This window comes from Tachypleus tridentatus, chromosome 12 (assembly GCF_004210375.1).
Source record: "Tachypleus tridentatus isolate NWPU-2018 chromosome 12, ASM421037v1, whole genome shotgun sequence".
Classification (NCBI taxonomy): domain Eukaryota; kingdom Metazoa; phylum Arthropoda; class Merostomata; order Xiphosura; family Limulidae; genus Tachypleus; species Tachypleus tridentatus.
Genome location: NC_134836.1, coordinates 17487221 through 17501941, shown reverse-complemented (window position 1 = coordinate 17501941; position 14721 = coordinate 17487221). Strand labels below are relative to the sequence as shown.

Sequence of the window (14721 nt, the reverse complement as noted above, 5' to 3'; positions counted from 1 at the left end):
CACTTCTGTTTTGACATATGATGTACAAAATTCAACTATATTTTTATTGTTGCAGAGTGATAAAACAACTGAGATGCAAATAAAGAAACAAATGGATTTGTTGATAAGCCTTCTTAAGTCATCATCAAGTTCACAAAGAAAGTTTTCACTTCTGTTTTGACATATGATGTACAAAATTCAACTATATTTTTATTGTTGCAGAGTGATAAAACAACTGAGATGCAAATAAAGAAACAAATGGATTTCTTGATAAGCTGCAGGTACCTAACCCATGAAGAAGTCTAGTGCAGATAATACGAGTCATTGTTCTTCTCTCATGCAAATAAAAAGTCTATTACTAAGTCTTTTATGAAAACATTACAAGGTGGTTGGAACACGTAGTTACACTGAATAGTGATGGACCAAGTGTTGAAAAGGCAATCCATAGAGAAATTACTAAGCTAGTCATAAATTCTGGTTCATGATAGAATGTTCTTGTTGTAGATACCTGTAATCTTCATGCAATACACAATATCTTCTTCAGCAAGGTTATAACTGAAAATGTTCTGGAAACAGAAATATTAGTGATAGATTTAATTGGACTATTCAAGAACTTGTATGGAAGAAGGAAAGATTATAAAGACATACAAATAGATCTTGACATTCTAGAGGAAGTCTTTCCAAAACACATACAAATTTTCTGGCTGATCATCAGAAAATGCATCATTGAGCAGTGGTCAGGGATAAAGGAATAAGTGTCAAAAGTAGAGGGGAATCCAGAGACAATGGCAAAGAGTATCAACTTCATGAGAATTAGGGAAGCAATAAGACGACATGAAAGTCAAATTGCTCTTTCTATTTTTAGTTATCCCTTTATTTGAAAATTTTATGAGAGATCCGGTGATTCAATTGCTGTACAATTGAATGACAATTTTGGTCTACACCATTCTGAAGTAGTTTGTCAAAGTAGATGTTTTCAACAGCACAGGACCAGAAACCTGAAAAATCTAGGTATTGCCATTAAAAACTTGCTAAGTGGGGGAAGCAACACAGGAGGATTCCAAGATGAAACTAGAGATCAGCACAAAGAAAAATCTTAGAATATGGTCATTCTACATACACTGCAATATTGAAGTACCTGATCAGTAGGCTTCCTAATAATATAGGTTGATCAAAGCCCTAGCTTGTTTCTCTCCAGTGAAAAGATTTGATCAAGGTTCTGTCATAAATGTAGGGGTTTGATATTAAAATAGAATGTCATAACTAACATTGGAGATGAATGGAAGATATATCAAACAGAAGATAATTTACATGGCAGGGAAAGGGTGAATCATTTCTGGAGGCAAGTGGTCTTTAACAACCTTCACAACGATAAAATAATTCATATTTTTGCTTCTTCTAAGTCAAGAAAACATTAGTATGTGTGCACCATGGAAATGCAGTCATGGAAAGAAATATATCTTTTAATACAAATATTGTCACCAAAGGTAGAATTGCTACTGGGGAGAAAACTGTTAATGCTGTAAGAACTATCAAGGGCATGTTAAAGTTTCTGATCATGACAGGCTTCATTCCATTAATATTCCCTTCAACAAGGAAGTGTTTAGATCTGCTAAAATGGCTTATAGTAACTATAAACAAACAAAGACTGGAGTAAGATTATACTAAAAAAGAGAAACAGAAAAAAGGAAATGGAAAAAGTTGAGTTGTGAAGAAAAGCTTAGAAACTGAAGAGGAGGAAGCTAAAACTCAGGAGTGGCTAATCTACAAAGAAGAATTGCTTAAAGACAGAAACAGCAAGCTGAAAAGGGAGTATGAAACTGATATGAAGGGTGCAAGTGTGGCACAGACAATAATAGCTAGTCACAACAAAGAGAGAAAGCTTAAGGAAGGAAATTAACAAAATATATGAATTTCAAAGGAGTGTTAAACAACAAAAAAGACAGCTAATGGGGAAGAAGCTGGATGAAATAGCCAGCTGTAATAAATTACTGTCTGTAGAAAGGAAACATGATAAGAAATGTAATTTTTCATCAGCAAAGGATGGAGGAAATATGGAGTCTAGTACACCTTCTAAAAGGAAACTGTTATCTGATCAATCCTTCTATACCACAAAAGTAAGATCAGATTAAATATCTTTGTTCCAGCCCCAGAAATATATGTCAATCAACGTAATCATTGCTTGCTTGTGACTACTGTAAACGATCTTTACTACATACAGTCATTGTTTAAGACTATTACAATATCACTACTCACTATGTAAATTTAGTATATCAAGTTCCCAAAAGAACTGTTTTTAGTGCCAATATAGTTTTGTTTCTATTAATACATCTTTGTCTATTGAAAGAGTCTTTCACATTTAAGTACTGTTTACAATGGTGTAGATAGTGTTATTGATTTTCTTTCTAAATGAAACATTCACTTTATTTCTTTTGAAGGCTTTTTTATCACATTTAGTCATTATTTTAGATAATTATAATATAACTACTCATTATCTTTAATATATCAGGTCTAAATAGAACTTAGTTTTCAATACTACATTCATTGTATTTCTGTTGTTAAATTTTTATTGCTATGAATACATCTAGTCATTGTTTAAGATGGTTAAGATAAAAAGTGTTGATTTTGTTAATTAAAATTAAAGATGAGATGGTAAGTGGAGAAAAAGACAAAAGATTCTTTTCAAAATATTGTTTAAAATGCATATAGATGTACCTTGTATGTTTTTCCTATGTTTCTGGCTTTGATTTCCAATTTTTTTAAAAATTCCTATATTTGCATCATCAAAAGTCACTTGATGTCCTGGTAGAATTATCATAGAGATACAAGCTGTTATAGTTTCAGAAATTTTTTAGTTGTGTTAAAAGATCTTTCTTTATTATTAATATGTTTTTCTGGCAACAGGGTTTGAAATCATGTTACATTTACCTTATGATGTTGAAGAAAGATAAACTGCGTGATATATTTTTCTTTTATTTCTTTCATCTGTAATTTATTTTCAGAGGCTTAAAATACTGATATTTTTTAAGTATTTGTGTATATATATTTGATGATAATATTCAAGGAATTTTACTGGTTTTTAGTATTTTATAAAGGTTTCACTTATTGGTGTTTCTGTTCCAGGGTTGAAACAACAGTCATCTCATCGATCATCAGAACTTAAATTTATTTATCATGTAAGTGTATAAAGCAAGATATGTACTTCAGAAAACAGATGAGGTTTAGTACTTAATTCAGTGAATTGTGTTAATGTTTTTGTAGATTTCCATAGTTCTGCTCAGAAGCTCAGCTTGTTATTTGTTATAGTAATGTCTGTAAGTTTTGTGAAGTAGGTGATTAGTTAGTCTATGTTCCATGTAGCTTATAAAGTACAAAATGTACAGCATTCTTGAAATATACTACTTTAAAAGTTTTGAAACTGCTTGACAAGTAATGAAGAAAACTTTGTTATAGATGTATGAGTTTCAATACGATTATGTCATTCTCAGATACAAGTAGTTTACAGAGAGACATGAATGTATAATTTGTTATTTTAACTCAAAAACAAGCTTAAACAAAAACAAACAAAAATACTGCATCAACTGAAAAGATCCCAGGGTACTAGCTGCAATATGGGATTATAAAATTTACCCTAGGTTCTGGAGGTATTTGTACAAGCTACAATGTAGGATTATAAAATGTACCCTAGGTTTTGGATGTGAATGCAGAAATAGGACCCACATAACGATGAGGATACATCATCTATCAGTCTTAACCTCCTTTCACCAGTCTTACATAAGAAATAAAGAATAGCAATAGATATAGAATTAGAAATAGAAATTAGTTGAATGAGATGTGGGTGCTCAAGCCCACAATGTCCCACATCTGTATCACCCTTCACTGCCTGCAGGCAGTTGTGGGAAGGTGACTGCTTTCCCAAGTAAAGAATTAATTGAAATAAAAATAATAAAAAATAAAGAAATATGGTACTACCATTTTAGGTTAAGTAAGATGAAAACGTGCCTCTTGATGTTAGCATTCCAGCCCCCAATATGGTAGAAAGGCACTAATTGACAGCACAGCAAATGAATTATACCAGTATGAAGTGTCCCATCTTACTGCCCAAACTAGCATAGCTCCCAACCACCACTCATTCATCATTTGTGTGAACAAAAAGGTCACATGATGAGAGATTGCTTATAAATATGTATGGTGTGTTGATTCAGTGTAAGGCTGTTTTGTTTAATTAAGATATTTACACTTATTCTGTACTTATTGATACTTGGTTATTTGTTTTGTTACAAGTTACAGTGTTTTGTATGAATATAACGTGTTTTCTTATTGAGTTGCAATTGTAGGAAACATGGGAAGGCATTTTATCATGTTTGGTGAATCTGGTTTCCAGTTGTCTTCTGGTTTCTGTGGAATTCTGGACAGTTAATGCAGATTATTTTACAGTGTTGGTATTGTGTGACTCAATGTAGATTTTACTTAGTAATGATTTTAGTTTAGGGTTGGATTTTTGGGTGAATTTGATGTCAACAGGAATTTTATGTTTAATGACCAGTTTTGTTCAAGTGTTGATTATTTTTGGGCTGATGTCAGAGGTAAGTGGTAAACTGCTGTGCATTAGTGTCTGTTTTGTTTATGAGTTGAATTTTGATGTTTTTATTCTGGTGATTATGTGAAAATTTGTGGGTGTAAATGAAGGAATGATTTATAGAGTTGATATTTTCATCTGTGTAATCAGTTGAGCAAAGTGTTGAAGCTGTGCCTGAAAGGTTTTTTAGTATATTGATGAGATGTGTGTAGTGGCCATGTTTGTGTTTGTTGGTACATTTTTTTTGTTTTGAACTGTGTGTCAGATCTAGTAATGTCAAGTTTAAGAAAAGATAACTTATTTTCATGTTCCATGGTGTATGGAGTTTGTGTTCAAAACAGGTGTGTATGTTCTGTAGAATTTAAAACCATCAAAAGTGTGATCAAGATATCTGTATGAGTATAGGGGAGGATAAAATGTAGATTGTATAGCTTATATTTCGATCTAGATCATAAATAAACAGGTGGGAACAAGTGAAACAGGATTGCCCATGCTTAAACATTTTGAAGAAAATGTTTGTTGTTGTTAATTCTAAGTGAAAACAATGTCTATTGGGGATGTGAATTAAAGGAATTGGGTCATTATGGTAAAGGTACAGCTTCTGTGACATGAACTTCATGAATGTTGACATAATGTTACAGCTAGCCATTAAGGTTTATAGATTTAGTTGGTATAATGTGTTTCTGAAGTTAAATACATCTTTGAAAAAGGAACCTGCAGAAGGTATACAAGGTGTAAGGGCATAGATTATGTATTCACCAAGAGTGTTGTTAAATGAATATTAAGTGGATAGTATAGGTTGCCTGGGGAAGTCATATTTATGTGGTTTGAGAGTATTGCTGAATTGTGATGTGTGTGTGAGTTAGTTTTATTTGCAGGTAAAAATAATGATATTCAATAATCAAGCTGTCTTTCTCAATTTGTGACAAGGTTTTTTTAACTGTTTTCATGTTTTTAAAAACTACCTTAATCTATTTGTAAACATTTAAAGTACCCATTGAAAATATGAGGCTTAGAATACTTCTTACAGCCAAGAATCAGTAGTAATGTCTATTTAGTGTTTATAAAATAACATTTTTTGTGAACTTCTTTTATTTCTCAAAAATAGGTTGCATATGCAGGACTAAATTGTCTTATTTCTTCATTTGATTATGTCTAGTTATTCTTAGGCAATACACAGTATTTTGTATTGAAATACTCATGTGGTGTTTGTTTTCTTCATAGAGACCACCAAGAGAATATCATGGTATTGACATGACCCCTCTCAGTTCCATCCCTGGTGGGCGTATTGAACGTTACATGGGAAACCTCGATTTCTTCTTCATTAGAGAGACTACGAGCATACGTGAAGTAATTTAGTTTTTATGTTTATTTTACTAGTTGAATGTTTATTGGATATACAGCTTAGGACTGGTGTTGTTTAAGAAATAAAAGTAACACTTAGCAACTTTTACCCTTTAATAATTTATAAAAGTGATGAAAAGTTAGCATAACTTTCAGAAAAATAATGCTTTACATTGGTTATTGTAATACCAGTATGCTTAGAATTGTAAACAAATCCTCATTAATTCTTGCAAAATCCTCTTTAAGTTATGAAGTGTAAAATGGAGATTTAACATAACATGCTAAGATAAGGGTAGATATTTTTAAAACTATAGTTCAAGATCTTATGTTTTGTTGTTAAGACACTAATCTTTAATCTTTATAATAAGCTTTTGAAAAAATTTGAATACAAAAGTGTCATTATTATTTCTGACAAGAGTTACTGTTGTTTGTTCTGTTCAGTGTTAATTTAATAGTATTTGAAAGGTATATATATAATTAGTATTGTTATTAACAATATAAAAATCGCCTGAACTCCTAATAGAACAATGACATTTTGGTGGTTGGTGATTTGTTTCATTTCTTATACATGAGGTCCTTTTTGGCTTGATCATTTTCTCTGCATTGTCTTCTGACAAGACTCGAACCTCTTTCAAGATACCACACTGTATCTTATGTTGACACTGCTTTTTTATTTTTCCTAGTCTAGTAATCATATGTAAAATATTTAATATCTGGTGTTTACTTAGCCATCTGTTACAACCTTTAGTTACTATTGAAACATGAAATGGTTTACTATACACGAATTCAAAGCTGATATATATTTTTCACTTTCAAAATGTACACAGTAAGAAAAAAATACAAATTTTCCATTACTTTTACATTTTTTCTATCAACTACTTAATAACAAGATTCATTATTTAATTGCTAAAAATGTTGAATTGTATATATAACATATGGTAAACTTTTTGTTTTCTGTTTGTGTTGTAACATGAAAACACCAGGTTTGAATACACTAAGATTGATTTATCACCTTGTATCTTCAATTTCATTTATTATTTCATTCATTCCACTAATGATGTGAAAAATACACTTCAAAGTGTATTTGTTTAAGTATTTATAAATTAGCTCTACTAACACCATCTACTGGCATATAAGTTTAGTAATCAAAAGAGTAAAAATTGTTTATTGTTAAAAACTTTTAATTAACTTCCACCAGATTTGTGTTAAAGATTTGTACACTATCCTGTGAAAAGGTATATACATGATATTTAACTTTGAAGCAATTTCAAATGATATGTAAAAATAAAGAGAATAAATATTATTTGAGGCTGTTCTGGTATTAAAAATCAGTCAGTCAACAATACTAACTAAATAGTTTAAGTTAATGATTAATCTAAAATCCTGTATATTTAAGACTTTTCTACTTTGTTGTATTGAAGTATCTTTATCTTCTACTAGTTGAATAACTAGTTCCATAAAATTTTAATATTTATATGTTTATTTCATTCTTTCTTAGGAAGGAGGTCTTAATGGTTTTATGCACCGATTTCTATCAGAGGTGTTTGCTATTGTTCGAGCCCATGTTGCAGCCCTTGGTGGTAATGCTTTAGTAGCCTATCATATGAACCACTGTGTCTTGTTATATAATCCTCACAAAAATCAAGTAAGTTCCACCAATTCTCAAATACATAGGATCAAAGAAAGTCCTCTGAGAGTTGGATTATTTAATGTTCTTAATATGTTCGACTGGTATCTTATTGCTATTCAGAATTTTAACACTTAAAATTTGTTTTTTATACCTACAGTAGGCAGAGCTCAGATAGCCATTTTCTATAGCTTTGGACTTAAAAAAATAACCAATCTTGTTTTTTAATACAAAAAGTGCTTGCATAATGATCTGTTATAACTAAAATATAATTAATTATGTGGAACGAGGCTAATGATACAACTGTTTGCAACAAGGATGACACATAATAACAGCTCCATGTCATGTGGCTTAGAGATGGGTGAACCAAAGAAATTTTTTAAAATGATAACACAAGGTTTGTAAGTCATAGTAAGAAGAAGGCAGCACAATAATTATGATCCATTAGGAAGCTTATCAGTGAAAACAAGTTATTTTATTTTTTGTATTGGAAAGGACATGTAAAAGTTGGAGAAAAGTCTCCTAAATTTCAGAAAATTGTATAAAAAAGTAGACATTCTTGCAAACAGTGCCCCAACTAAGATCTGTATATATGGTTATTAACAGAACATTAAAATATAAATTGGGTATGTCATATAAAAGTACTACTGTGACTAGAAAAATGGCATAACAGAACATTAAGGCTTAATAACTTTTGGGTCTCAGTAGTTCTGAAAGTTTTAGGGTATCATCTAAATTTGTTTTTTTGTTGTTGTTGTGAGTAAATGTGTGTGTGTGTGTGTGTGTGTGTAATGTTTCATGGTTGTAACCAAGTCTTTTTAAACTGAAATGCTAAATTAAAAAAACAAAGTAAATTTGATGAGCTGAATTACTTCAGGTTATTACCATTAATAGTTTTAGATAAAATTTCTGTGTGTTTAGAAAGATGGTTTTCAATTCCTTATTATATTTTACTTGTTATCAAACTTCACTTTTTATATTTACATTGAAAGTTAACAGTTTGATAGCCATAACTTGGTCTTTCATTGTATCTTGAAAGTTGAAAGTTTAAGTGAATTAGTAAACTAATTTGATATTAGTTCTCTTTGAAAGAGGACTAGCACTGTCCTCTTATAGCATTTGGTTATCTGTTTTTAAAGTTTTCCAAGATAAAATGTTATATTATAAATACAACAAACGATTTTCCAGAGATTGCTTTATTCCACCAATATATTCATATGCAGGGTTTCTTAAAAGTCAGTTCCCACAAGCTGAATGCTCTTACATACTTACAGAATATATGTGAAATTTTGTCCCTGTGTCAAACAGTAATAAAAACTTTCAATCCAGACCACCTCCATACATTACTTAATATTCTGTACCATTATCTAAGAAATTTGCACAAAAACTGAAATCTGTGTTGATTTTCTCAGTACAATAGTGACAACAAACTTTTAAGACACCCTGTGCTTTTAAAATTAAAGCTAACCATTATCTCTGATAAGGTTTTCTTCTAATGTAAGGCTGTGAATCTCTAGGCTCAGTGTTTAGTGGATGTAGGAGGTGATGCTGTACTTGTCCAATACCACTCAAGTGAGCACACCTCTGGTGATGTGAGTACACGTTCCACAATGACCAGTCTTGTGGCTGCTTCAGATTCTTCTGCTTGACACACTATTATCCTGGAGAGGGAACAACATAGATAAGCTGTCTTATAACAAGACTCTTAAGTTTGTTTTGTTACTGAAGAGAAAAAGTGTTTGAAGTTATGAAGTGAATATCAGAAATTGAAAATGAAGGTTGTCATCCAGTGAGAAAAATACTTGATTGATTTATTTATACCAAAATAACAAAATTGTTGGATACCATAAAATAAAGCAATAAAGTAACACAAGCTAATTGCAAAAGTAATAACTGTATAATATAAATTGTTAGTGTAGTTAAAGCTTAGATTTTGACGGAATATGTTTGGTTGGTTTTTTTGTGAGGAAAAAGCATTAGGCATGCAAGATTTATATAGCAGTTTCAGTTTTTTCTCCTCTGAATGTGCGTGCAGTGATTTGTTGAGGAAATAGTATGCAAGCAATGGATAAGTTATAGAATTTAAATGCACATTTACATATCAAGCATTTGCTTTAATCTTGGTGCTTGTTTCTCTTATGGTTATTAATATTCTTAGTGTGTTTCATTTGCAAATGTCTTTTTTTAAAAAAACAAGTTTTGGGTAAAGTTTCTACAGTCCAGATATGTTTACAGTTACACTGAGGTTTAAAGACAAAGAAGTAACATATAAACTATCATTAAAGCAGCTAGTCAATATCAATTTTTTTTTTAATTTAAAATATTATTTGAAGTTTAAGAACATCGTTTCTTGTGATTGAAGTAAAGAGAAACTATAGTAATTGTAAATGTTTTTTAGTAGGTTTCATATTTTGGTTTAACATTTGTTGCATGGTGATTTTGTAATTTCTAGGTTTTGTTCCATTAACTTCATATATCAGTAACCAAATCATACTAATCTGGATTTTGATGTGGTCAAGTATCAACTTATTGAATTGAAGATTATAGATTTTAGATACATGTGATAAAAATGCAATTTTACAAATCCTCATTTCTTTTTTTTTTTTATATTTTGCTTTGTAATTGCTGTGTATTTCCTTTAATATATTTAAGATGCACCATGTCAACACATTTGTGAAATGAAAGTGATGTAAAAACTACATATGATGCTGTGCCTAGTAAGATGAAGTTAAGAAGCGTATATGACAATATAATTTGGGAAGTGAGAAAATGTGAATAGACATTCACAGTATCTGCTCATAATAAAGTAAAGACCATATTATTTAACTCAAACAATGTAATAAATGGTAATAAACTTTTTGTCTGTGAGTTTATCAGTAAAGAATTTACCTCATTAATCTTGAAATATGAATTCAATTTGTGTTTTATCTGTTTTGGGGCAGAGTTTATAAACTGATCTCATGAAAAATACTCATGTAGGTGTTAGATCACTGAGAAAAAAATGATCATTTAATTCTTTAGTAAGTAGCATAGGCCAGTTATTAGCCCAGTTTTGGAAATGTACAATAAATCAATGTATTCATTATAGATACCATGTTTAGGGATACTTTTCTTATCTCATATAAAAATATGTTATTAAAAACCTTAAGGTTTTATATAAGTAGTAATGTTTTAAAAATAGGTTATTTGGGACATGTAAGAGAAGGAAGAATAGTGTTGAAAAATGAAGAATTGTCTGTGGAAGAGACAATAACTGAAGTAATAACTGTTTAAGAAATATATGAATTGCTTTGAAAAAATCTGGCAATGACTTGAAGAGAAATGCTTTGAATATCCTGAAAAGAATAAGCTAAAAGTATGATAAAGCATTTTCTTTTGTTAGAATCTTGTTATTATTTTGAATACTATAGCTCCAGAAATTATACACACACATTTGTAAGTTGTGTGAATCTGATTAAGCAGGGAGAATGTCATGGCAGTTATATAAATTGTGTGGATTTATTCTGATTAAGGTACGTAATGTGCAACAGATTAATAATGCAAAACTATATTTCTAGACTAAGAATTTTATACTAAAAGTAGATTTTACTTCAGTTGTAATGTGATTTTTCAGCTTTTACAAGGCATTTTCAAGAAATGATTATGGCTATGAGTAGTACTTGTTTTTTTCTGTTCTAGCAAATTTAAATAAAATACATTTATTTTGCAGTAAGGTAAATTTGGATGAAACTACTTAATGTATATCAGTTTGGACAGTTTTAACATGATTCATAGAATGTATAAATAGGCAAACCTTTTTATTAGTTATATAGAATGAGTATATGTATTGTAGTTATGTACGTGTTAAGGTTTTGTTTATTTACAGAAGCATCCATAATTTGGTTGACATAATTTTTTAAAGTAGAAAGAGGAACTGTTTATTGATCATTAAACTTGTAGCTTTATGTAGCAATTTAACCCACTATTTTTTTTGACAATAGAAATGTAGAATAAAAATGAAATCATTTGGTATACATAATGTTTTTTCTACATTTCAGGTTAATTGTCATTTTCAAAAAAAAAATTAGCTACTCATAAAATATATATATTTTATAATTCAAGAATATTGTAAGAAAGATATCTGATAATTGTTTTATGAACTAATTACAAGCTGTTTGTTGTCATCTTTAAATAACAGGGAGCCATTTTGATATTGAACACTGTTTCAAAACATAGGCAGATAATAATATATATATTTTTCTTTCTAAACTGACCCTGTTAGCTCTTTTTTGGCATACAGCCTTCTGTTAAGGTTTGTAAATGCAACATGCTAAGTAACTATCAAACATTTGTTACATAATTAATTGGATTTATTTTGTTGTTATGAATGTAAGAAAAGTGCATTTTATTGTGTTTACTTTCAACCCTTAAACAGTGGGAATAATGTAGGTAGCAGCATCAGTTGATGATGGCCACGGTTTAAGGGTTCATTATAGCAGGTTGCATAACTGTATAATTCCTTTTTAAATACTAATTTATAATTCATTTATTTAATACAGGTGTTTTTCAACACTAATTATGTGCTCCAGCAGATCACATGTAATATTAAGAGTAATTTTTGTATGATATCCTATAATGCCTAGTACATTAGGTGGTATATTTTAAAATTCTTGTAGAAGCTGTACATTAAGGTATCTTTCATTGTTTCTTGTCAACCCTAGAATAACAGCATGGGGTCACTATGATCCCATACTTCCTGGTGTTAATTGAAAATATTTGATATTCTAGGGTTAAACAAGCTACATTTAATAGCATATACACTATCATTATGATTTCCAGAGTGAAGAACTGGGACAGTTTTTTGTAACACCTCTGAAACAGTTTAAATTGTAATAGTAATTGTTTACTATTACTCTTGTTTACCATTTGATAAATAATTGGTATTTATTGCATTCCCTTTTAAAATTATTGAAAAAAACATTTGTGTAAAGCATATCTAGTTTAGAAAAATAAAAATACACCTAGCTTATCTCAAACTTAAAAGACTCTTGGGAAAACTGGAGGGCAAGAAAAAAATTTAGGTGGGCAAATGCCTACCCTTCCCCTTATAGTTTTGCCACAATGTACATATAAAATTCACATACATGTACAAAGAAACTGGTATTGAATAATTTTCTGTTTCTGATTGTCACAAAAAAAAAGATAAAGCTGATATGTCTGGAAATTTGTAGGCAAGCAGTTAATAGCACTACATGTGTTTCACATTGTAATGTTATCAGCAGTTTAATGAAAGTTAACTGCTGTTAGCAAAACAAAAGAAATTATTTTTCAAAAGTGCTCAACTTTGTTTTTTTTGTTTTTTTAAGGCAATACATTCAGTAATAATATATCATCTTTGAAGAACAACTTATACATCAGTGTAAAGACTTACAAACAGTTGATTAGAAACTGTTCTGAGTAAGAATAGGAATAAAAGCTTGCTGTTGGAGTAGTTTTGTATATAATATAAGCCTGTTTCTTGTCTGTTACCAATAGTGTTGTGTATTTGATATCACAACCACATAATTTTGTCACATAACTGTTAAGGTTTTAAATGTGTGGTGTTGTGGAGTTGCCCATTCTATCCAGCAGATATTGTAGAACATCTCAGAACTTAAATTTGATACATTAAATGAATGCATCTACTTCAACTTAAACTTGCATAAACAAAAATCTTTCTCCCAAATCAGATGTTTATAAATATTCTAAATACAGTTAAACATTGTGTAATTAAGTTATTTTTCTTGTGATTATCTTTTATGATTCAATATTCATTGGTAGACCAGAACATGTTTTGGATTTAATTCTCTAATAGATGCACTTGTATGTTTCATTTCTTTGATATACAATTTTAACTTTTTGTATTTTTTGGTTACAAATAATTTATGTTTATTTTCCAGTATTATACGTAATGACTATATTGCTCATAGAATCAGTTTAATAATGCTGAAAATATTTCCAGAATCGTTCCCAAGTTTCTTTTTGAAACAAAAATGTTATAATAAAATTGACATACATATCTCAAAAATATTTTCAAACAATTCATGTGGACTTTTATTTCAAATAAAAAGAACAAGCAATAAGATATCTCATTTTTATTGTAATTATGAAAATGTCTGTAGAATTACTTAAAACTAACAAATAAAGGAAATCTACTATTAATTACAAACAGTACTAATACATGAGTATTCACTGCTACATAAATAGTGTTTGTCTGTTCTATAGTGGAGCACATATAAAAACAACTTTGATTTTTCTGATATTCAATGTGTAAGCTATCCTGTAACTTTCATAATTGTAGATTAAATTTTTTAATTTTGTTTATTAGTAATAGCATAGTATCTTGTATATATATATTTTTTTTCTTCAAATTGTCTGTGTTGTTTACCATCATATTAAGTTTTTATTTATAAAGAAACGTTATCAATAAATGACTATGCATTTTATGTTATCTGGTTATAGCTATTGGTGTAACAGAAGTATTGATTGTGTAATTCCCATATAAGTTCCATATTGATCATTCCCATAATTTTATTGAGTTGTAGGTGCTGTGTTTAAAAAAGAAAAGTGCTTTTGATATTTATTTAAAAACTTTGAATATATCTGGTTCTAATAGTATGCATCTTTGACAAACGTAAAACACTTAAAAAAACTAATTATGTGTGTCTACATTCAGAGTTCAAATCAACTCCATTTAATATGACATAATCAATTATTAGAGACCTTGAAAAATATATCACAATCATTATAAATTAACTGAATAATTCCATGAAGGATTCATGTTAGAACTGTGAAATATAAAACTTTTGGTTCTGTCAAAACGTTGTTTAAAGTTATTTTTCTGTTTCATGTGAACTAGCTTGCAAAATATAACTTCCTATACATCAGCTGACTAATTCGGCAAAACAGTCATGTGATAACTGTAGAATACAATAATTTTTGTTACTGTCAAAATATTGTTTAAAGTACACTATCATCACATGTCAGCTGAATAATTCCATGTGAGAACTGTAGAATTTATAATTTTTGGTTCTGCCTAAATTATATAAAGAGTAATTTTTCTGTTTCATATGAACTCATCAATTCTGTAGAGGTTAGGTATAACTTTTTTACATTTAGGTTGCATTTAGGCCAGTTGTTTTTGGCCATTACAACTTTCGTAATTTCTAATAGA

The 14721-nt window shown here is 29.7% G+C and overlaps 1 protein-coding gene across 3 annotated transcripts in view; it reads left to right on the top strand.

The window, feature by feature from the left end:
* LOC143235026 (C2 domain-containing protein 5) overlaps window positions 1–10395 on the top strand; it is a 110088-nt gene extending 99693 nt beyond the window's left edge. For all 3 annotated transcript variants that reach the window (XM_076472744.1, XM_076472743.1, XM_076472742.1), the window contains exons 28-31: window positions 3103–3155; window positions 5783–5908; window positions 7401–7547; window positions 9047–10395. In XM_076472744.1, the coding sequence (XP_076328859.1) occupies window positions 3103–3155; window positions 5783–5908; window positions 7401–7547; window positions 9047–9178 (458 nt within the window). In that variant the 3' untranslated portion in view covers window positions 9179–10395. The remainder of the gene's footprint in view (window positions 1–3102; window positions 3156–5782; window positions 5909–7400; window positions 7548–9046) is intronic.
* Window positions 10396–14721: the final 4326 nt, after the last annotated feature.